The 23,537-nt window shown below is 45.4% G+C and overlaps 2 protein-coding genes across 3 annotated transcripts in view; one reads left to right on the top strand and one right to left on the bottom strand.

Annotated features, from left to right (window-relative positions):
• The window catches only part of ELP1 (elongator acetyltransferase complex subunit 1), a 61,592-nt gene extending 40,849 nt beyond the window's left edge, over window positions 1-20,743 (top strand). For both annotated transcript variants that reach the window (XM_024560164.4, XM_071221260.1), the window contains 8 exons: window positions 5,630-5,692; window positions 6,014-6,074; window positions 7,696-7,812; window positions 8,341-8,452; window positions 9,516-9,643; window positions 10,141-10,295; window positions 12,717-12,792; window positions 16,140-20,743. In XM_024560164.4, coding sequence (XP_024415932.2) covers window positions 5,630-5,692; window positions 6,014-6,074; window positions 7,696-7,812; window positions 8,341-8,452; window positions 9,516-9,643; window positions 10,141-10,295; window positions 12,717-12,792; window positions 16,140-16,207 — 780 coding nt within the window. In that variant the 3' untranslated portion in view covers window positions 16,208-20,743. The remainder of the gene's footprint in view (window positions 1-5,629; window positions 5,693-6,013; window positions 6,075-7,695; window positions 7,813-8,340; window positions 8,453-9,515; window positions 9,644-10,140; window positions 10,296-12,716; window positions 12,793-16,139) is intronic.
• ACTL7A (actin like 7A) lies at window positions 20,595-22,011 on the bottom strand. The gene has a single exon (XM_024560261.3). It carries the CDS (start codon window positions 21,915-21,917, stop codon window positions 20,595-20,597), a length of 1,323 nt encoding a protein of 440 aa, XP_024416029.2. The 5' UTR covers window positions 21,918-22,011.
• Window positions 22,012-23,537: the final 1,526 nt, after the last annotated feature.

Here is a 23,537-nt window from a genome sequence, read left to right on the forward strand (position 1 = left end):
ACATAATTGTGCTTTTAAAGTATTTCAGCCTCTTTTATGTCATAAGGGTGAGTGAGAGAAGATAGCATTAATTTCATATCATTAGACCCTGGAAAGAAGATAGGTTGGGCGATTGGCTGAAAACAGCCATGAGTACATTATGCATAATGCAGCAGGAAAGGAGGAGGGCCGAGTACGAGATGGACTGAGTCTGCAGGAGCTGAGCAGGGCAGTGCAGGACAGGGCCCCGGGGTCGGCACTCACTCCTAGGGTCGCCAGGGGTCAGGGTCGACTCATCAGCACACACAGCAACAAATGAAGAGGCTGGGATAGAAAGATGTTCCACCTAAGAGGGTTAGCTGAATGGATGAGATGTTCTCTTTTTGTCCTTTGTAAAGGAAGGTTAATTCATGTGTATATAAAAACATGCATTTACTTATAATTTACATATACTCAATTGGGATATCATTTGCATACAATAAACTTTACCAGTTTTGAATTAAAATGGGTAAACAATTGGGTGAGTCTAGAAGAATGTTTACAGTTGCGTAGCCACCATTACAATCACGATATTGAACATTTCTCACACCCCAGGAAGTTCCTTAGCTCCCCTTTTGCAGTCAGTCTTTCCCCCCACTCCCAGCCCCCGTTAACCACTGCTGTGCCTTCTGTCATTACACTTTGGCTTTCTCTAGAATTTCATAGGAATGTGTCTGTCTGGTATGTGGTCTTTCTACTATGGCTTTCTTCACGCACATAATGCTTTTGGTTTCTAACACTGCTTTTGATTCTTTCTTAAAATTTCCATCTCTCAGCTTACTTTGCCTATCTGTTCTTGCATTTGGTCTATTTATTCCATTAGAGCCATTAGCATATTAACCTTGGTAATTCTAAATTCCCAGCCTCAATTCCAGCATCCCTGCCATATCTGAGTCTGGTGATGAGGCTTGCTCTGGCTTATCAGACTGTACTTTCTATGTGCCTTGTTTTCTGTTGAAAAACTGATGTGATGTCCTGGGAAAAAGGAAATTCAGTAACTAGGCTGTTAGAGATGTGGTGATAAGTGTAGGGGCAGGAGAAGCTTTCTGGAGTCCCGTGCTGAGGTCTCAGTCTTGTAGTGAGCCTGTGCCCCCTGCGTGGTGACCTTCCCGGTGCTTCTCAGGTCTTTCACCCCATAGGTAGCCCAGGAAGGCTGGAGGGAGCTGCAGTTGGGTGTTGTCCTTCCCCCACATAGGTGAGGCCCTGATAAACCAACTTCAGTTAGGCTCTGGCAAAATAGTTTCTTTTGAGGGCAGGCCTTGTAAAGAACAGCTTGCTTTGGGTATATTTTTAAATGGCTACTTTCCCCCTCTGGCAGCTGAAAACATGAGTTTTCCCTCTGAATCACTGAGAGCCTGTAGGGCTCCTAGGGGTGAAGACTCACAGAAGTGTAGGAGCCTTTCCGAGTCTGGGCCCCACTGAGTTTTTAACTCTTGGCCTTATACCCATAGTGGGCCTTGCCCACAGTGCACCTCCAGCCATCAGTCTATTACCATGTAGGTTTTTCCTGCCCCAGGACTCATTCCGGTAGCGATTTCTGTTTGTGGCTTTCTGCGCTGGGAAGTTGTAGTTCTCTGTCTCCACCTCTCTGTCCCTCCATTCTTGGGGGGGGCGGGTGGGGGCAGCAGTTTGCCCTCTGACCTCAGTTCTCTGATGGGTCTAAGAAGAGTTGATGACGATTTTCAGTGTGCTCAGCTTTTTACTTGTTAGGATGCAGTAATGACTTCCAGGTTTCTTGCATGCTGAACCAGAAACTGGAGGTCATATAATGCTTTTGAGATTCATCCATGTTGTAGTGTGTATCAGTTTATCCTTTCTTATTTTGTTGAATAGTACTCCATTGTGTGAGTGTATCACAATGAAAAAATGAAAAGTAAGTGTTGACAATGATGTGGAGAAATAGGGACCCTCGTATGTTATTGGTGGGAAGTTAAATGGTGCAGCCACTATGGAAAGCAAACTGTTGGTCACTCAAAAAGTTAAAGAATCACCATATGACCCAGCAGTCTCACTCCTAAGTATATATGAAGAGAAACGGAAACATGTCGCAAAGAAACTTGTACACAAAAGATTATAGCAGCGCTATTTATGACAGCCGAAAGGTGGGAACAACCCAAATGTCCATCAGTGACAGACGAATGGATAAGTAGATTGTGAGACACACACGTACACACACACACAAGGATATTACTTAGTCATAAAAGGACAAAAAACTGATACATGTTACAACTTGGATGAGCTTTGAAAACATCATGCCAAGTGAAATAAACCAGATATGAAAGGGCAAATACTGTGTAGTTCTATTTACATGCGATACCTAGAGTAGTCAGATGGTAGAGACAGGAAATAGAACGGTGGTTGCCAGAGGCTGGGGATGTGGGAGAGTTGGGAGTTACTGTTTACTGGGCTTAGAGTTTTAGTTGCAAAATGAAAAGTGTTCCGGATGGATGGTGATGATGGTTCCACAAGAGGGTGAATTTGCTTAATGCCACTCAACTGTATACTAAAAAATAGTAAAATCAAATTTTATGTTATATGTATATATAACAGCCTGTACATGTACATTATGTTATACGTATATAACATAAAATTTGCCATTTTATTAAATCAAGTATGATTTCTTGATTTTACTAAAATCAAGAAAATAAAGGCAGAAAGGGAACAGAGAACTGACACATGCTACGATGTGGACGAATCTGGAAAATGTTCTAAGTGGCAGAAGCCAGACTTGAAAGGTCACCTATCGTACGGTTCCTTCTATGCATCTGTACTAGACAAATCCAGAGAGACAAAAAGCGGACTGGAGGTTACCGAGAAATGAGGAAGCGGAAGATGGGAAGGGATTACTTAGTGGGCATGGGCTGTTTCTACAGGGCGCTCCACCCATTTTTGTGGTGATACACTACTGTGAATGCAGAAAATACTAAATCGGACACGTTAAGATGGTTAGTTGTGTGTTACATGAATTGAGCCTCACTGCAATGTACCCACACACGCACACACACACGTAGGCCAGACAAAAGGCACCCTGCTGTGTCCCCTCGTGGACCCTCGGTGTCGGCCTGTTACTGGTATCGGCATATGCCCGTTGATCTACCGGGGTCTGGGAAGGAAATTTTTACTTTATCTTTTTAATTAAAAATAACTGTTTAAAATAGTATATATGTATTATAGATTGTTTAAAATGCAACTAAGAAAATAAAAATACCTTATTCCTACCACTCAGCGGTTGCTGTTAATAGTACCTTCCATTTTCTTCTAGAGAGTACGCACACACGTCCTTTCTCTCTCCCCCTCTTTCTGTGTATATGCAAACGTATCAGGTCTGTCCAGAAGGTATTCAGCCATGTACTATGAAAAATAGACACATTCATTGAAGATAAAAGGTACAGGAAACATTATACATAGGATAATGTCGCCTCAGTCCCCTTCAAAGTAGGCACCTTGGGACCTCACACAGTTCTCCCAGCGTTTCTTCCACTGTTCAAAATACTCTGTGAAATCCTTTGTTGAAATCGCCATCAGCTGCCCTGGCATTTTCCTGAATCTCATTGATGCTCTGAAATCTCTTCCCTTTCAAAGGTGATTTTAGTTTTGGGGAAAGCCAAAAGACGCAGGGCACCAAATCTGGGTTGTTAGGGAGGCTGAATCACCTGGGTGATTTGATGTTTCACCCAAAAAACTCTGCATGAGACGTGATGCAGGAGTAGACGCGTTGTCACCATGAAGCTGCCAATCACCAGTTGCCCATAGCTGCTGCCATTTTCCTCGTCTTGCATCTTTCAACTGATGAAGAACATTGAGGTGGTACTCCTTATTAGTTGTTCGGCCTGGAGAGATGTACTCATGATGGACAACACCTTCCCAATCAAGAAACACAGTTAACACGGGCTTGATCTTGCTGTGACTTTGCCGTGCCTTCTTAGGGCGTGGGGAACCAGGCAACTTCCATTGGGACGACTGGGCCTTCGTTTCTGGGTCATAGCTGTAGACCTATCGTTCACCTCCAGTTATGACCTTCTTGAGGAAATCTGGTTCACTGGTAGCAGTTTGAATCAAATCATTAACAACTACTACACGATGTTCCTTCTGCCCTGGCAGCAGAAGCTGCGGAATGAATTTTGCCACGACATGTTTCCTGCCAAGATCCTGTGTCAGAATCTCAGACACAGTAGTTTGTGGAACCCCCGGATAAGCTTCCTGTTCTCGCACTGTCAGTCACCCATCTTTGTTGATTGCAACCCGTGCATGTTCAGCCTTCTCGGGTGTTCTGCTTGTTGCAGGCCTTCCAGAACATGGATCACTTTAAACAGACTCTCGACCATCTTTGAAGCATTTGTGCCACACTTACTTGTGCTGCGCTCATTCATTGTCCCCAAAGGCCTTCTGAATCATCTGAATAGTTTCCATGGAGGAATGTTAAGCTTAATGCAAAATTTGATGCAGATTCATTGCTCTACTTACTCAGTCATTTTGAATGTGACAGCCACACAGTACACATGCTCACCCAAGGGTTTCTACCACCCCCACTGACTAGTACAGTGAAGTCATTACTGTGTATACATGCACATTCCGGTACACACTCTCCTTAGCTGCCAGGTTACGTCGATGTCACACAAGCCAGTCTCCAATAGCTGGACTTTTTCCGGACAGACCTGGTGGGGGGTGTATAAATATATAACACACACACGTGTCTCTTTAAGCAAAATGGAATTACACGGTTTGTGCTGTGCTGTTTGTAAATTGCTCAGTCATTTGGTTATGATCTTTATCTTTCTATGTTAACACATTTTAATTTATCTAATAATTAAAATTCAGGTTCCTCAGTGCTTCCAGAATTGTTTACAGTAGATAGATGCGGGTTAGGTTACAAGCTAAGGCCATGTGTTACATCTTGCACCTTGTGTCTTTTAAGTCTCTTAATTTAATGTGTATCCCTTACCTCCCTTTTTATGACAGTAACTACTTGAGGAAACCCAGTCAGTTGTCCATATATTTCATCTTTTTAAAATGTGTTTTATAGGCTTTATAAACATACTAAGTAATAATATTTTGGGATGCAGAATCAAAATTTTTACTGATAAGAGTGCAAGCATCAAAAACATTTGAAAACTGTAGGGAGTTTATGGCACTCATTTGTTCAGTTTTCTGTAGGGTTGAAGTTTTTTTAAATGAAACATTTAAAGTTTTAATGTTTAAAGTTAAAGTTTTAAATGTTTCAAACATATTAAAGTAGAAAAAGTAAACATTAAAAGAGCGGGAAAAAAGTTTAGAAGCTTACTATTCTAGTGACCAATTCTTCAAAGTGTGGATTTGTTAATTCCGGAGCCCACTTAAGCCTGGCGATAAGGCTGGGGAAATGGGCATTTGTCACAGACCTCTCTGGTAGTTTGGATGCTCGGGATGTAGGGAGGTGATACTTACAGTGTGTCTTTTTATTATTTCCAGAATACACACCTCCCTTTGCCTTTTGGATCAGTGTTTATTGAGCGTGTACTCTAGACCAGGCATGATGTGAAACCTGGGACCATAAGGGAGAGTGGGGAGGGCAGGCGGAAGCATCTGAGCCGCCGGCCCCACTAACCTGTTTGCTTTGACGTTCCTTTGTCAGGATTACGAAGAAGCCGTGCTCTTGCTGTTAGATGGAGCTGCCTGGGAGGAAGCTCTGAGACTGGTAGGAGAACTTCAAAAGCCCTCCCAGCGTGAGGCGCTAGCGGAGCAGGAGTGCAGGGGGGCAGGGTCAGAGGAGTCCCCTGTCTCTGAGCTTGTGAATGAAGTAGTAGTTCAGGTTCCCAGTCTAAGGATAAGCAGTGTTTTATAAACCATTTAAAAAAATTCCCGATGTTGGGAACTAGTTGGTCCTCTAAATGTGAAGTATTACTGTTTTCTACTGGAATGACCTCTGAAAAATACCCCTGTCCCTCTGAAAGTGATGCACTTCTTTCCAAGTATCTTGAATATTTCCTTCCTAAAATTCCTGTCTTCTTCCTTTTAGGTATACAAATACAACAGACTGGATATTATAGAAACCAACATAAAGCCTTCCATTTTAGAAGGTGAGGGTTACATTTTTTTATGTTTTATACTGACCCAGGGTTATTTTTTCATTGTTTTAGAGAGGGGGGAAGGGGGAGAGAGAGAAACATCACTGTGAGAACTGTTGATTGGCTGCCTTCTCATGTGCGCTCCATCCATGGTACATGCCCCAGCTGGTGATTGGATACGTAACCTGGGTCTGTGTCCTGACTGGCAGTTGAACCCGCGACCTTTCGGTCTGTGGGACAATGCTCCAACCAGCTGAGCCACACCGGCCAGGGTGGGAGGGTTACATTTCAATAGAATTTCTCATTTGGAAGTATGAAGATGGGGAGAGGGGAGAAATGGGAGTGCGCTCCCTGGGTTACTACTTCCTGTACTCGTGTGTCATGTGGAGTGAATCAAAATTCTCCACTGGTGCAATGCTTTATTCTGACCAGGGTTTTTAATATGCTAACCAGTTAAGTGATAGCACATAAAATATTTGAAGGTTAAAAAGCTGTGATAAGATAGGGTTCAGAATCTTTGTATTTGGGAATAGTTGGTAAACTTGAAAGAAATAAACATATTTTATTTATGGACAGTTTCCTACATTTAATAATTATATTGTGGTTGTATTATATAATATTAGATAATACCCTTAAGAGAGAGGTGCTGAGGTATTTATTAAGGAGGGATCACATCTGAAACCTATTCTCAAAAGTTTCCACAAAAATAAGAGAGAAGAAACAGGAAGCCAAAAATATGGCCAAATGCTAAGAATTGGTAGTCTAGGTTTTCTGTGGGGTTTTGTATGTATGCTGAACGACAGCAACTTTTATGTAAGTTTGGCATTTCTTCAAAGTAAAAAAATGAAAAGAAGAACCTTTTCAAATTTAGTTGGTGGTTCCTAAAGAAGAGATGAGTGCTCTTAGTTCTGGAATGCTCTGGTGGCCCCTGTGACCCCTTACAAGCAAAGCTAAAAAGAAGGGCATCGGTTTGACTTAAGGGAATTTTGGGGAGTTGGGGGGCGATTTTTAGCACAGTCTACCATGTTAACTGATGTCTGGCCTTCCTGACATTAACATGTATTCACATTCGTACCCTGCCTGCTGCATCCTCCCCCATCCTACTTAAAGCTGTGGGAGGGTTCTTTCTGTATCATTCATTTTAGGTACCCCTGCCTGGGTACGAAAGCATCCTTCCTGGCCCTACAGCAGTCCCTTAGCCAGCTCTTCCTTAAATTGTCTCCCCTGTTGAGAACCTAGAAAAATGCTAACAGTTCGTCTGCATAGACAGGCCTAACACCTGTGTTTAAGAAGCATTTCAGTGACTTTCTCCTCTTTTTGTTAACAGCTTCCCGTGCACTCCTTTTATTTGCCAGTCCTGTTTTGGATTAGGTATCAAGTCTTTTTTAGGTGATTTTGTACATTCCGTGGTAGGGAGTCTTCTAGGATGACGTTGATGAGCTCTAAGATCTGAAATCTCAGTATCTAGTTCATTCTCCTAAAACGATGTAGGTTAATACTCATTAAGAAAAAAATACTGCGTGGAAAACCTAGTAACCTATTTCTTTTTGTTCAATACCAACGCCCTCACTCCTGCCACTCTGCGTTTCTCTCTGTGTATAACCATCACGCTGAAATTATTTCCCATCCCCAGCCCAGAAAAATTACATGGCACTTCTGGACTCTGAGACAACCACATTCAGTCGTCATAAAAAACGTTTATTGGTGGTTCGAGAGCTCAGGGAGCAAGCACAGCAGCGTGTGCATCTGGGTGAGTGTTACAGGGAACCATCAGAGCTGGGGTGGACGACAACATCACGCTTCGTCTTAGCTGCGTACTGTGCCTCCTGCAGTGTGAGTCCTGTGTCGTGGGAAAGTCCAAGGCCTCTGTGAAAGCCCTTGGGGGCTGTGTATGTCTGTCTGTCCGTCCATGTGTGTCAGGAGGGCTCGGGAGCAGGACCAAGCACAGGTGGGAAGAACTCTGCCAAACCTTCCCCCCACCCCACCCAACCAGAATGGTTGACTACTGTGTTTTACAAAGTTAGTCCCCTCATTTCTAAAAGTTATTTTGCTTCAGTAAAAAGAAAGAGAAGACTAAACAGGTTCGGTACTGGTGAACTGATACATATAGTAATAATAACTATTTAATATTATCTCATTTCATTTTGAGATGGACTTGGTAATGAATTTCCTGTGTCCTTAGATACACCCTGGTTAAGTATAATCCACTCACCTGACTACAGGTTAACCACCTTAGCAGGGAGTTTTCATTCCGCATCTGGTGGTTCTTCTTTTCTAGATGAAGAGGTGGCCCATGGTCGAGAGTCTGACCTCATCTCTGAAACTAGCAGTGTCGTGAGTGGCAGCAACCTGAGTGGCAAATACTCCCACAGTAACTCCCGGATATCAGCGTACGTATCCTGTGTCCCCCCGCACACTGACCGCCCTGGGGAAATGGAGAAAGTACACGTAACTGGGTCGGCTTTCCACCGGGCGGTTCAGCAGGAGCCGGAGGTCGGAACTCTCCCAGCACATCTAATAGGTTAGACTCAGTGTCCAGATGTTTCCTGCTGAAGCTCCATGGCCTGTGGGCTTACCCAGTGCCCACAGGGACCTTCCGCCCAGTACTCAGTTTATAAAACATCTGATTTTACTCACTTAACACGTAGCAAGTGGCTATAATGGGTGGGCACCGAAAAAGATGAAAGCATTTTAGTCTTCAATTCAGAGTCAGGGTTGGAAGAGGTCACAAATATAAGTCATCACACTTTTACTCAGCAGCAGTTTGTAGAAGTATTTATTGACACCCATATGCTGGCTGTAGTGGAGGTTATGGAAAACTTCTAAGGAGGTACAAGTTATAAGAGCTATGGCCTTATTAGGGAGACCCAACAGTGCAAGATTATGTATTTAAACTGAATTGATCTTGAGGATGTGGAAGGTGGTCAGAAACTGCAGGAAAGGCACCTAGAACTGGGCTTTTAAGAGTTGGGGGTGAGAGAGTCCCAGGCGAAACAAACAGCCTATCAAAACCTCTGAGGCAGGAGAGAATATGGGGTTCATGTATACTTTATTATATTCAAATCCCAGTCTAGTGTATCTGTATCTTCGTATTTAAGTGTTATTTTTGTTGCCTTTAAATTTGTTTTTCATTATAAAATTCAAGTTCGATGTTGTTCTGTTCATTATTCCAGCTTTTATTATCAGGTGTAACCTTATTTTACCCTGTGTTTTAATTAAAGCATCAAGGCCAGACATAGCTTTTTAGAGTTTTCCTTATTCCTGCCTGTAAGGCTGGCCTCTCCCCATTTTATTTTTTTCTACCCCTTTAACACCTCATCACCATTTCTCCCAAACACAGATCCACCTGTAGCTACCTGGTTTCTCAGAAAGTTGGTGGCCAACAGGTACATTCATTTTAATATGTCCAGCACAGGGAGAGCCGTTGTAAAACATCTCTCTAATTTCCAACAGACGATCCTCTAAGAATCGCCGCAAAGCGGAGCGGAAGAAGCACAGCCTCAAAGAAGGGAGCCCCATGGAGGAGCTGGCACTTTTGGAGGCCTTGGGCGAAGTGGTACAGGGCGCTGAAAAACTGAAAGGTATTTGCTTAATTCTGACCAGAGATTCCTGCCCACAGACAGATGGTGAATGGACTGCATAGACAGACAGACAGACAGACAGAATTCACTACACAGCGAAGGTAGAATTTTCCCAACTTGAGGAAAGATGCAAACTGTCAGTAGGTAGGGTCATTTTGGGGCACATTCCTGAAACAGCCCCCCTCAGCCGGTAGCCTAGAAGCCTCCTTCCGCTGGCGTCCTGTACATGCAGTACCTGAGCTGGGAGAGCTTAGCGCTGACGGCAAGGTCAAGGACTGTGGGGATGCTGCCTCCTGCTTGGGGCCTCAGTGGGTGTGTCTTTCCCCTTGTAGAGGATATTTGGAGTGACCTCAGCACTGGGGAAGAAACAAGAAAGTGTGGGAGGTGGCAGCTGTTGTGTGATGCTGCGTGTTTTTCTATGAGAAAGGAACTGTATTACGATTCTAGCTTGGAGCTGGGGGCACACCTTAACACCCTCTCCCATTTCTGTTCTCTAGATGAGATACGCTGTATTTTAAAGGTGCTCTTTCTCTTTGAGTTTGATGAGCAAGGAAGGGAATTACAGAAGGCCTTTGAAGATACTCTGCAGCTAATGGAAAGGTCCCTGCCAGAAATTTGGACTCTCAGCCACCAGCAGAATTCAGCGACACCTGTAAGTTTTCCTCGAAGATAGAATGTCCTTTTTTCCCATCGTTTCACAGGTCGTTAACACTCACACAATCTCTTAAAAGTCAAAGCAAAAGACTTTCCTGTTCTTAAAACATAATGTGCCGTAGTTCAGTTATCTGAGGCTTAGGTTTAAGCTGTCATTAAGATTTTGTAGTTGACTGTACAGTGACCTGTATACCTTGGCCTAGATTGCGTTTCCTTTGGTTTCTCCTCTGCATGGAACAGCTGTCATGGCGACGATGGGAACGTCACATAGTTGTCCCTGGCCTTCGATGGGATTGGGTGGGAAGAGGGAGGTGTTCAGACGTAAGGGTGGCATCAGAGTTCTTTAAAGGAACCCCAGACTATTGCTTTTCCTTTTGTTTTTGTAAAATTTGGCTTGTTATTTATGTGTTATTGTGATGAGCCTTGCTAATTATGTTTAAGGCTGTTTGTGTCCCATCAGAAGTTATAATGTGTTATCATCTATTTATTGTTTATACCTCCGCTTGGTCTCACAACTCGGGTCTATTCAGACTTTTGATTTAGATGCAGAAAGGCAGCATGTCAGTCAGGGCCTGGTAAGGAAAACAGAACCCGCAGCTGCTTTTGTATCAGAGTGAATTTAGCGTATGGAACTGCTTAGGTAAGACTTGAAGGACTGAGAGGAAAGAGGGAACCCCTCAGAGGAGGAACACTGAGATAGGAACTGTGGGAAGCTTCTGAAAGAGCAAAAGGAAGAGTTTGGGATTATTAGAATGTAGAAGTTTGCAGGGGGCCCCTACCATGTTGGTTCTTGATCCTCAGAGAAGAGGGTGCCAGCCAGCTGGTGCTGGTATCGCTCAGGGCACAATGAGGCTGGTTTTCAGTGTAGAGAAGTCAAGAGACCTGGATGAACGATGAACAGCTGCGGGTGGCATATAGAGGTGCTGTCGAATGAAAGGAAGCAAATGATGGAGGTGACCCTTCTCCCCCCAGCCCTGCACTCTCCCTCTGCTGTGGAGCTGGCCGACAGAGGAGTGTGTTCTCGGGCTCCCAGCCCAGCATCAGGGCGGTGCACAGAGGGCGGGCTTGGAACTCAGAGAGAGGCTGGTCGTCCTGGCGCTGGTCAGAAGCACACCAGTGTACTGGCCTCGACTCCTTGGTTACAAGTGGAGATAGCGCTTCCCCTACACCTCGTGAAATGTTTTTTGGGTTTTTTTAAGGTTTTATTTATTTATTTTTAGAGAGAGAGGAAAGGAAGGAGAAAGAGAGGGAGAGAAACATCATTGTGTGGTTGCCTCTCACACACCCCCTACTGGGGACCTGGCCAGCAACCCAGGAATGTGCCCTGGACTGGGAATCGAACCAGCAACCCTTTGGGTTGCAGGCCCGTGCTCCATCCACTGAGCTACACTAGCCAGGCACCTCATGGGATGTTTTGAACATTAGATAAAAGGACAGATGAAAAGGCATCTTACACACCATAAAAATCAACTAAAAATCATTATCCTCACAAATATTGGATTTGCTATAATAGGTATTTCGTAGAAGAGATGTGATCACCTTTAAAACTCCAGTGATTTCAAAGCTAATGGTTTACAATGCTTTCCCATGCCCTTCCCCGCCCTCCCCTACTCAGATCATGCTAACTTTGTGAGTCTTTCAGGGAAAATGACCGGGAATATCGGGGTTGTGTTTTGGTTGCGGAAGTGTGGTGATGGCATATGTGCAGGCCACCACCAGTCGTGTGCAAGTGCTCTGGGCACTGACACTGCGGCTCCGCGTGCCCCCAGGGGTCGGCCTCGCTGCCCTCTGCAGGCCCGAGTGCAGGCAGAGGGCCTGGTGTGCGCACACCCAGGCCTGTGCGGGTGTGGAATTCCTGTGAAGTGCCTTGTTTTCCCTTGAACACACATGCAGAACTTTCCACTGTATTCCATGATACGCACCTTCCTATCTTCTATAGAAATTCCCACAAGTCTCTGAATACAGTTTGATACTCTGTATTCTGTAGCCTCTTGAACCATTTTCTCTCCTCTCAGGGAGTGGCTTGCTCATTTGCAAAGGATCAGGCATATAACATGGTAGATTTTCTTCTTCTTCTTTTTGCAATAGAAAACCAGATTTAATACCTACATATATATGGGAACCCCACAAACAGGGGAGTCAGAGACCTCATGTACAGGAGCGGCTCCCGGATTTTCTTTCTTCCTTTCTTTTTTGTAACCCTCATCAGTACCTTGTTCTGATAGAAAGGAGACTTAGAGGTCTGACTTGAGACTGGAGAAACGGGCACATTGAAGTCACCGGGGAAGAGAGAACCCCTGTGTGTGGTGCCTTGGCAGTGAAAAGGCCTGGGGGCTGGCGGCGGAGATCGGGCCATCGGGGTTGCGGTCGTCAGAAGTGCAGGCGGTCTTTGCTGACACATCATCTCCTTTTCTACTAGGCCCTGGGTCCCAAGTCTACTGCAAACAGTATCATGGCCTCTTACCAACAACAGAAGACGTCAGCTCCTGTTCTCGGTTAGTATGTTTTTCCCTCTAAATTATTACAGTTCTGAGCAGAAGGAATATTTTCCTGTACGTGTTGAGAAGTCCAGCAGTATGAGGTGACACTGGGGACTGACTACAGTTTTCCCTCAAGTCTACAACTGCGTCTTTAGTAAAATCAGTTTAGTGCTTCCAATGTGCGGAACCTGGAAGGGGTGGAATCCAGTGTGACATTAAATATAATTTTTCTTTCAGTTGCCCTGACGTGTGCTTATCAATTCAACGGCATATGCTTGTCCATATGGGCACATCACAGTTGAAGTTTGAGTCCAAACTTCACATATATTTTACACATTTTATGTGTGTAAATTTTACACATGTCAAATTTATACAGACATTTTAAATGTTCTCTCGAATCACGATTTCTGGCTATTGGCAGTTGAGTGTTTGTGTCTTGGGGATGTTTTCGTGATCCTGAAGGGCTGGACCTCTGTTCACCCTCTTCAGGATTGACGGTGTGATCGGAGAGCAAATCCAAAGAACATGGTTTGTTGAGGGGAGGCGATTCTCAGCTAGGGTACGCATCTGTCAGAGCGAGAAGTCCGAAAGGCTTTCTTTTGAAAGTTGACTAGAAACTTTTGACAAGTGAATTTGGTACCTGAGTATTTGCCCTTCGGGTGGATTAGTCAAGCATGCCAATCTCGTAGCTTTGAAAAGTTAGCAGTATGTTTAAAATGGTGATTTTTACTGCTGTTTTTGCATTTTCTAGCGTGTGACAGGCAACATTCTGACATTTCCTTATTTAAATGCTGTACTATAATAGCATCTTGATGACATTTGGAGTAGCCTTTGAGGGTTCAGATTAAGTTTAATGACTTATGTTGCCTCCGGCAATAAACAGTGAACTGCCTTCCATCCCAGCTGAGCTCAGGTATCTGGGCAGTAGCTGCTGCCTCCCTAGCTCCCCTTCTTCCTGGAGGAAGCAGCTTCCTGGAAAGCCGCTGTAGGTATCAGTCCCAAAGCGAACTCATTTCTGAGGTGCTACAAACTCATCTTGGACCTGAGGCAGTTTAGTAATTGTTTCATTTGTGCTGTGTCTAATCCAGTAATTTCTGCCCTGTTTTCCCGCTTGCCGGCCTGATGCTGACCTTTGGGTCAAGTCCAGTCTCTCCTTTCCTTGGAGCGTTCTAGGTGGTTTTATTTGTCAAAGAGTACTTTCATTTTCTAGCTGAGCCTTAACGAGAATAATATTTTGATGTTTCCCATTATCTGAATATGTATTATCGAGGCCCCTCTGGTTACAAGATTAAGTAGGAAAAGAGAATGCCACAAGAGGCAGATGAACTACTCACAAAGAGTCCCCCCCAAGTATCCGTCAGTAGCCCGGTCCAGCTAACAGCAGGAGTTAAGCACCCTCACACATCCCCACGCGTGGGACCATGACCTGACGGGGCATTCTTTCTGATCGTTCCATGTTTACAGCGCAGTGAAATAGCATGCAGATCGACTTACAAGTCTTGCAAAAATGCAGGATTTTATGAAATGGATTGTAGTGCTATCAGACAAGTGCTTAACTCTTAGCTGAGCTGGACTTGTTACAGTTGATAACAAAGTAAGTGCTTCAAATGAGAGTGATTTGACTATCAAAAGATTAAGAAAAGTCTGTGGGAAGTTGGTAAACCCTTTCGTCCTGGGGTTTGGTAAAAGTCCCTCTTTCTGTGCTGTGAAACTCAGACACGGGAGTGTGAAAGGTGTCAGTCCCGCTGCCGCACAGCTAGTCAGAGAGCCTGCTTTCCAACCAAAAGCCCGTGCTTGCTATTTATTCTTAGTTAAGTCTGGAAATCAAACGTCACAGTTATGCCTAATATTTTAATACGATAGAATATATTTTCATAACTTGTTTAAAAAAAACCCAGATAAAGTCTCAAAGTTTAATCATACTTAGCACTGTGGGCCTCGCTGACAGTGAATTTATCTAAGTAGTCTTTTCCAGCATAAGTATTCTTAAATAAGCAAAATCTCCTCTGGTCTTCTTATCTGCGTATTTTTTTGTTTGGGCCACTAGGGGGCAATGATTGCATGTGAGATTATAAAACTGATGTGATTAGTAGAAAAATCTGGATTGTACAGAAAAGTATGTTAAAGAAAATTAAAATTTGATGACTTCTAGTCATGTGTAAATGTATGTGTATTTATGTATCATATGAAAACCATGTTTTTAAAAACTTTCTTGAGCATTTTTCTCACATTGTTAAATATTCTTGAAAATAAGTTTTAATGTATGTATGACTCCTACATATAGGTGTACTATTGGAAGTTTATCATGAGTCCTGCTAAGACAGAACATCTTTATGTATATATATTTTCTTATATCTCTGCTTCCTATATATGATTCTTGCCCTGGCTGGTGTGGCTCAATGGATTGAGTGCTGGCCTGTGGACTGAAAGGACGCCGGTTCGATTCCCGATCAGAGCACATGCCTGGGTTGCAGGCCAGGTCCCCCGTTGGGGACATGCAGGAGGCAACCGATCAGTGTTTCTGTCGTACATCAATGTTTCTCTCCCTCTCTTTCTCCTTCTTTTCCCCTCTCTCTAAAAATAAAGAAATAAAAAATAAACTTGTATATGATTCTTGTTTAGGTAAGAGACTCCACAAATCTAACTAAAATAGGGACATTTATATTGATCAATGCATTTATAGAATTTTTAAAAATATTTTATTTCTTTATTTTTAGAGAGAGGGGAAGGGAGGGAAAATGGGAGAGAAACATCAATGTGTGGTTGCCTTTCCTGTGCCCCCTACTGTAGACCTGGCCTGCAACCCAGGCAAGTGCCCTGACTGGGAATGGAACCAGTGACCCTTTGGTTCGGAGGCTGGTACTCAATCACTGAGCCACACCAGCCAGGGCAATTTGTAGAATTTTTTTTATCAGAAAGTATTTTCTTAACTGTAACTTACTGAATACATGGCACCAAGTTTCTTTTACTCTTACAATTGAGGTAAATTTTACATACAGTCCAATGTATAGATTTTAGGTGTACAGAGTTTGATGGGATTAATGTAATATGGCCTTGAAGCTACACTTCCACCACCCATCTGAAACATAGAGCGTTCTTGACTTTGACTTACTGGGCGGGCATTTTTCTCCATTTTTCTCCCTTTTGCCTGAAGTTGTAATGGAATTCCTCCCCCGGGGCAGGCCTCCGGGCTGTGTTGTCTCTGAGCAGAGGTTGTAAGGTAGTAGAAACATTATTAACTCTGGTTCTGATTGTCATGTAGGTGCAGAGCTCAGTAACCTAGCTTTAGGTGAGAGGCACTGCCTTGGCTCCCACCACCAAGAACCAGTGTGTTCTATCACAGTCTCCTTCCTTTTTACTAGATGCTGAGCTTCTCACACCCCCGAAGATCAACAAAAGAACCCAGTGGAAACTGAGCCTTTTAGAGTGACGGACCCTATTCAGGAGGACCGTGCTGGAGAAGACCATCTTCTTTCCACCCCTCACTCCTTGAGGCCTGGCTGCTGAGAACTGGGAAGAGTAGGACGATGCTCTGCCTACTGTAGCATTGCCAAGAGCAGCTCTGTCCGTCAGACCGCTGCAGAAGCGAAGCAATTCTATTCTATTTTATTTTGTTTGGCATAGAGTTTTAATTAGCGAAACTTTAATCTTTAACCAGCATAGCATCACTGTGTAAGAATTACTGTTCTTTTATTTAGTGCTGTGGAAGAGCACATTTCTGGTGTTTCTAGTGCAGGAGGTGGGCTTCCATTCCCAGTTGCCTCTCTGATTCACATCGGGACCTGAGACCAGTCCCATAATGAACCTGCGCCTCAGTTGACTGGGAGTAATGATTCATGGCTTCTACCTCAAACATGTGAAGAAAAGTAAAATAATGTTTTTTAATTGCTTTACGTTCCTGGTGGAGAGCATTATATATAAACAACACGGCTGTTAGTTCTACTGACATTTAGCACATTTAATCCCTTGACTTTTTTGCCTTGAACTAAAGCAGAATAAAAAGCTAAATATATCCTTTGAAATCCCAAGGTTTCCATGCTAACAGCTGTTACTTTGTAATATCTTACCTGGATGTGTGCTCCCAGTTATAACTGGGTTGAGCCTCCTATCACTACAACGTCCACAGGGAGTGTTTTCACTGGCTGCGAGTTTTCCGCCAGGTCAGCAGAACAGATTCGAATTCCTGAGACAGTATCAAGCGCATTTGTCACGGCGAGCTGTGTTCGTCTTGTGGCATGCACGGTTGTAAGTGACTCCTTTTCCTTCAGATATTGCTGCTTTTAATGTAGTGTTTTTGTCAGTGTCTAGAGACCGTTTCATTTATTTTTCTATATGGTGCTTAACTGACCTCTCTCTTTTAGTTATTTTCTTTGAAAGAAATGTGAATGTTTTCTCATTTTGGTCAGTCTGGAAAAAGCTCATGTCATTTTGACAGTAGTTCTGTGGCTGATGCTTAGGTAAGGTTAAAAATTTCTTCCATGCCTTTAATATCAGAATCAGACCTGCATTATTATATATCAGCTAACAGGAAATGCTGCTTTTGATTCTCAGAGTATTGATGTATCCAGAACTGTAATGAAGCCTTTTCTTAATGTAGCAAAATGTTAGCTATAGACTCCAGGTGTGTTCACTGCATAATTCGACTTTTCTGTGTGTCTGAAAACTTTCACAAAATATTAGAAAAAAGGCGATATAAAGATGTATTCTGCTTTGGAGAAACTGACTTTTTGACTCACCCCTGTGTGGATTGGCTGTGATTAAGTGCCCTGCACTGAAAGGCTGCAGTGCGTTGAGACTCCCCTTTGGCCTGGGGAGATGAACGTGGTGGCTGGTACCACATTCCGATGAGTTACAGTGAGGGGACCCCTGGAGGATGGGAAGTACAGGGAGATGTGTCTGTTGATCACAGTGTGACTAATGGATGATCAGTTTTCTTAAAATAACATGTTGAAGCAACAGGAAAGAACTTGTGTGAACTCCTTCGGTTCAAATTACTATCAATTCCTATCTCTCTGATGGAAGCAAGATGGAATTTTTTCATTTGGAGAAACAGCAGGCCGGAGCAGACCTTCCAAATTGAAGGCAAAGTCAAGGAAGAATTCATAGTGAAAAATGCACTGTATGGGAAAAAGAGAAACTCCAGGGCGTGATGAATGCTTCATTTTGGGGAAAGATTCTGTCAAGTTCTAGGAAAGAGTATATAACTCTTCCTCCAAATTTGGACTGCGTCCCAAAGCAAGTTTAAGCTAAAAGCCTTCATTATTCTGTGGGTCCCACTGAGTCGGCATTGCTCAGATGCTCCCGACGTGAAGAGGTAACTTCCAGGGGACTGTCGCCCAGAATCAAAGTGCATGTTAAATTTATACTCCTTGAAAAAAAGAAAACAAACAACAAAAACCCTAAGGCAGGAGCTAATGTTTTCATCACATCTTTGTGAGGCTAGTTTGGTGTGATTTCTCGGCATTGCTACATGCAATGTTTGTATAGATTTTGCCCATATATACACATACACACAAATTTGAGGGATTTTTAATGGCCATAATTGAAGAAGGTGTTTTTAAAAATAAAACTGATTTTTCATAATTTAAGGAAACCACAAGTTTGGGAAGCAAACTTAGCTCCTCTCCCACCGCCCCTGGGCTGTGCTGGCCCATAAACCTCTGTGCTTCACAGGAAGCCCCTCCTGGACAAGCCCCTGGGAGCCTTTGGTTGTCCCTGCTGTCTCTCATGTTTGTTAGCAGCTGGGGTGAGCACGAACATCTTAGAAGCTAAGTGACCATAAATATCCCAGGTTCCGTGGACCAGCCAGAGCTAGCACTGTGCTGTTCGGCCACACTGAAGACTGCCTCCGGATTCCCGTGTTCTCTCTGCTCCCCCATCGCTTGCGTCTACCTTGTGGTAGGCTGCTCCACCATTACTCCTATTGGCTCTGAAGTCCCAGGAGCTTGACCACCAAGTTCCAGAATAACAAGATGTCCTCCTGGCTTACAGGAAAGAACAAAGCTTCGAGTCCATCCATTTTAGTGTCCTTGGACAAAGTCATTTCACCTCACTGCATCTTGCTTTGCTACAGCCTGTGTGCCCGTTGGGTTTCTCAGCCTTGGCACTTGTGACACTTTGGGTCATGTCAGTCTTTGTTACAGGGGGCTGTCTTGCCCATAGTAGGGTGTTTAACCACATCCCTGGCCTCTGCTCTCTAGATGCCAGTATCACATACTGCCCATTCCTGTTACAACCACCAAAAATATCTTCAGACATTGCCAGTGAACCACTGGGCTAAGACTTCCAGATACTAAAAGCATTCACTTATTTGTGAAGAGGATTTTTTTTTCTACAAGGATGTAAGGTTCAAGTGAGGGAATTTGTAGAAGAGCTTTGAAAGAGATTATGCAATTGTTTATATTGGTGTTTTTCGTTTTAAAGATTTATTTATTTTAGAGAGAGAGGAAGGGAGGGAGAAGGAGAGGGAGAGAAACATCGATCAGTTGCCTCTCACATGCTCCCCGAGGGGGACCAGGCCCGCAACCCAGGCATATGCCCTGACCAGGAATTGGATTGGCAACCTTTCACTTTGGGGGACAACGCCCAACTAACGGAGCCACACAGGTCAGAGCTGATACTTTTCATTTGAAAAGACAGTGTGATGTTTAGGTCTAGGATGGCCTGGATATCCGCATCCTCCGGAGCCACCTCCCATGCCTCCCCTTCGTCAAGACCTCACTTTTGGTGGGGAGGGGTTCTTGACTTGGGGTATAGACCCGTAGCGGATCTGAAGATAGTATTTCTGTGTGATTGTTTTCCTCTAATCCTAGGCTTTATCACCCTGCCAAAGAGGTTCAAAGGTTAAGAATCAACCAAACTTCAACCCACCCATCAGCGAATGTTGACAGAGTATTGACGTTGAGTGGTATGGGCAGAAACAGATGAACATACACACCTCCTTCTCATGTCAGTGCCCCCAACTCCTCGCTGATCCGAGTCCGCCTTGCCGAGCTGCAGGAACTCCAGGCGCCTGTCTGTGGCTACCTCTGCTTTCCTACTCCAGCCTGCTGGTGCCGTCCAGCTGTGCTCACGCACCAGGCCTGGGTCCAGGTCTGTCATGTGTGTCTTTCAGGCTGTCTAGGCAGACCTGGGGTTTATGAGCGTGGTTCCGTAGGGCTTTCTCCCCTGGCATGGTAGAGATGCCGCAGCTTTCCTGTGAATGCTTGAACGTGTGCCTTTGGAGGCGTGGGGGGCTGGGTGCAGGAGATTCCAGACCATAGTAAGACTTGGGCTCCTGTGTAAGAGAGAGAAGTCTACAAGGTAACCCTAACAACACTGGTGGTCCCCTCCTGGATGCCAGACGCTAGTATTCAGGTGCTATGTGGGAGATTGGACCATGGCTGCATACTTCCTGTCGGTGTTCATCAGGAGGGATCTTATATACCACAACAGTATGTAATAGGTCAGCATACTCCCTTCCAAGCAGATTTCAACAATGCAGTAGTTCCTACAGTGGGAAATACACAAAATCAGGGCCATCATAATTTTAGAGCTAGTTTCTCCCACGAACGTTTAAGCAGTTGACATGTGAAGCCCGTCCTTTTGCTCTACCATCCCATCCCCTACCTCTGTTTTTGTGGTGGCAGATGTGTATTTTAAGGCAGAGCTGCACATATATTCTCATTAAGTCAGGAAGCAAAGAAACATACTGCGGAGGGGAACAGACTGTTTAATACTGCCCGAGGGAGCATGCTGGCCCAGCTCCCTATGTGCGGGGAGGTGCTCACCCCGCAGAGCGGGCACAGGCAGCCGCAGCAATCACGCTTCACGAGAGTTCAGAAGCACCTTCTGTAGAGGAATAAAGGCCCGTGTTCCTCATACTCAAAGCGGTGGACCCACAGTGCTTGGAAGCCCTGAAGCGATGCCAGGATGGAGCCACCTGTCCACACCGCAGTGTCTCTTTCAGGCAACACGTTTACCTGGGGGTTGTCGTGGGGACACAAGCTGCTCAGCTCTCTCTGCAGACGGTTAGGAAGACCGCTGAGCATAGTGCTGCCCCCGCAGAGCAGGATGTTCCCCATGAGGTCCCTTTTGAGGGCGGTGTCACACTTGTTGAGGCAGGACACTGTCTGGGTGTGGAGGCCCAGCTGCATGGACTTGATCAGAGACGGCTTGAAGAACATCTCCGAGCAGAGGAACCTCTCCTGGCCCAGGCTTATCTCCTGCCCATCTGGCAGAGTGTACTGGATCATGTGCGCAGTAGCTGGGACTTTCTTCTCTTCGATGGGGTCCAGGGCCACAAAGCAGCATGTCTTCTTGATGTCCTCCACTATGCCCATCTGGTCCTCAGTGAAGTATTTTCCCGAATTGTTCATCAGGCCCATTAAGTAGGCTGTCAGGTCAGAGCCCGCATAGTCCAGCCGTCCCGTGATGCTGGGCAAAGGATAGCCTTCGTAGATGGGGACCACGTAGGACACGCCGTGGCCGACCTCCACGATCAGGCCGGAGGTCCTGCCATAGGAGTACATGGACAGGCGGGACTGGTAGGCGATGTGCATCGCAGGCATTTTGAAGGTCTCAAACAACATTTCGGCGTACTTCTCGCGGTTGGAGTGCGGGCTCAGGGGTGGGTCTGAAACCAAGACCGCGTGCTCCTCTGGGGCGATCTTCATCTCTTGCTGGAAGAGATACTCCCAGATCGCCTGCACAGAATCCCAGTCCTCGATGATGCCATGCCGCAGAGGATTGATGAGCTGGAGCCGAGCCTCCGGATTGAGGAGCTCCTGCCCCACGAACGTCTCTTTGCGGTTGTCCCCCATTTTGGCCGTCTCCATGTAGGGCTTGCCCACAGTCGACGAGATCTTGTGGCTGGGCTTCGGCAGCCCGGCAAAGCCACATTTACAGTACCCAGTGCCAAGGTCCACGACCACAGCCTTGGTCATCTTTACCTTGGGCTTCTCATTGGCCTCTGCTGGTTTAGTAGGTTCTTCTGGCTCCGAACAGGTGCGGTGGACCCACACGGCCCGCTTTGCGGGGCCATCCTTCAGGAAGGCAGTCTGCAGCACCTGTGTGTTTGTGGGGGCCTGTTCGCCCTTTCTCTTGTCAGGCCCATCCCCCATGACCGCTGCCTGGGGGGCCCACGTGCTATCAAGAGCCATCTTGCTTTCAGGAAGTTCCTCAATCCCACTGGCTTCAAGGCCTGAAAGGCTTAAACCAGAGGGCAACTTGAGAATTTTCCCGAAGATGACATCATGGATTATGACATAATCCAGTGACCTGGGGCTTTCTAGGTACTGGGAAACTGTCCTATGTTAGGGTTGATTTGAGTAGTATTTTTGAGATGATTGACCTTTTTCTAAATTTTATAATCAACTTGGTTCATCTAGCCAATATATATTGAGTGTTTGCTGTGTGTAAGGAAGCTGGGAATACAAGGCAGACGTAAAAGAAAGAAAACTCTCTGTCCCTGTAGAGTTTACATTTTAATCAGTGGGAGTTGGGGAGACATGGACAATAACCGAAAAGGGACAGGGAGGGTGGCCGTGTTAGTGTGCCTGGGCAGGGCCCCCAGAGATACGGGCATTGAGGGAAGAAGACCTGAAGGAGGCGAGGGAGAGCGCCACGTGTGCGCCCGAGCAACAGATGCGGGGGCGTGGAGGCAGACGTGGCTCTGATGAGCTGGAGCAGGGGCCGGCCAACTTTGACCTGCAGCCTGTTTTTGTAAATAAAATGTTATTGGAACACAGCCGCTGTCTGTGGCCGCATCTGTTGAGTCATTGCAACAAGGACCTGTATGGCTCCCAGAGCTGAAAATAAATATTGACTACCTGGCCTTTTACAGAAAAAGCTTGCCAGTCCCCGAGTTAGAGGATTCCAAGAAGGCGAGTGTGGCTGGAGTGGAGAGAGCGAGGTAAAAGACATGAGATAGGGGAACTAGGGAGGCAGGAAGGGTGGGCGGCTCAGGTTGGGCCTCCTGGGCCGTGGCTAGGACTTGGGCTGTGATGCGGCATGAGGTCAGCACCGGAGAACTCTGAGCAGGGAGTTAACGCCATCTGATTAGATCTCAGCAGGAGCAATGGCTGCCGTGGTGACTGGGCCGAGAACTTTTATCTCGTTTGTTCCTTAGGACAGTGCAGAAGAATTATTTTTGGACACCTATTTGTACACACATTTATCCTTCACCTGGGTCAGTGGGTCGGCAACAAAATTAGACCTTATGGAGTCCCACTGGTGAGAACATGGAGGCTCTTAAGTGCATAACTCACCCCAGGATGGTCCAGCCCGCAGTGGCCAAGCTCTCCTGCCTACAGCTTCTTCCCAGGGGTGTGCTGTAGACAAACCCTGATGGGACCAACACAGGTCTCTGAGACTGCTCAGCCACCACCTCCCATGCTGTCTCTGAGGCTGGGCGTGTTGGCGCTGGCACCTGCCACTCTCCGGGCGCCCAGAATCCAGCCTTATGGTGTGCAGCCGCATGCCCTTCATGAAAGAGGCAGGCTGCAGCGGTGGGCTCCCTGCTCTAAGGAAGGTGGTTACTGGGGGTGTTCTTGGCTCTGTGTGAGCTGTCGGAGAAGAAAAGGACCAAGTCCAGTCTCAGGAGCCTTGTGACTGCCTGACGGCAACAGCCAAGCTGTCATTTCAGAAACAAAAGCTCAGCTTCTAGAGTTTTGAAAGAATAGGAAAGTACTTTCCTTATACCTGGCTGCCTGAAAAATAATTTACTTGCCTCTGCTATTCAGGGCTTTCCGTGGCCAACTTGTATTGTTTGACTTTATTTC

This window comes from Desmodus rotundus, chromosome 1 (assembly GCF_022682495.2).
Source record: "Desmodus rotundus isolate HL8 chromosome 1, HLdesRot8A.1, whole genome shotgun sequence".
Taxonomy (NCBI): domain Eukaryota; kingdom Metazoa; phylum Chordata; class Mammalia; order Chiroptera; family Phyllostomidae; genus Desmodus; species Desmodus rotundus.

Excerpts from the sequence above, each read along its gene's own strand:
- ACTL7A (XM_024560261.3), bottom strand. The coding sequence starts at position 21,917 with ATGGCTCTTGATAGCACGTGGGCCCCCCAGGCAGCGGTCATGGGGGAT.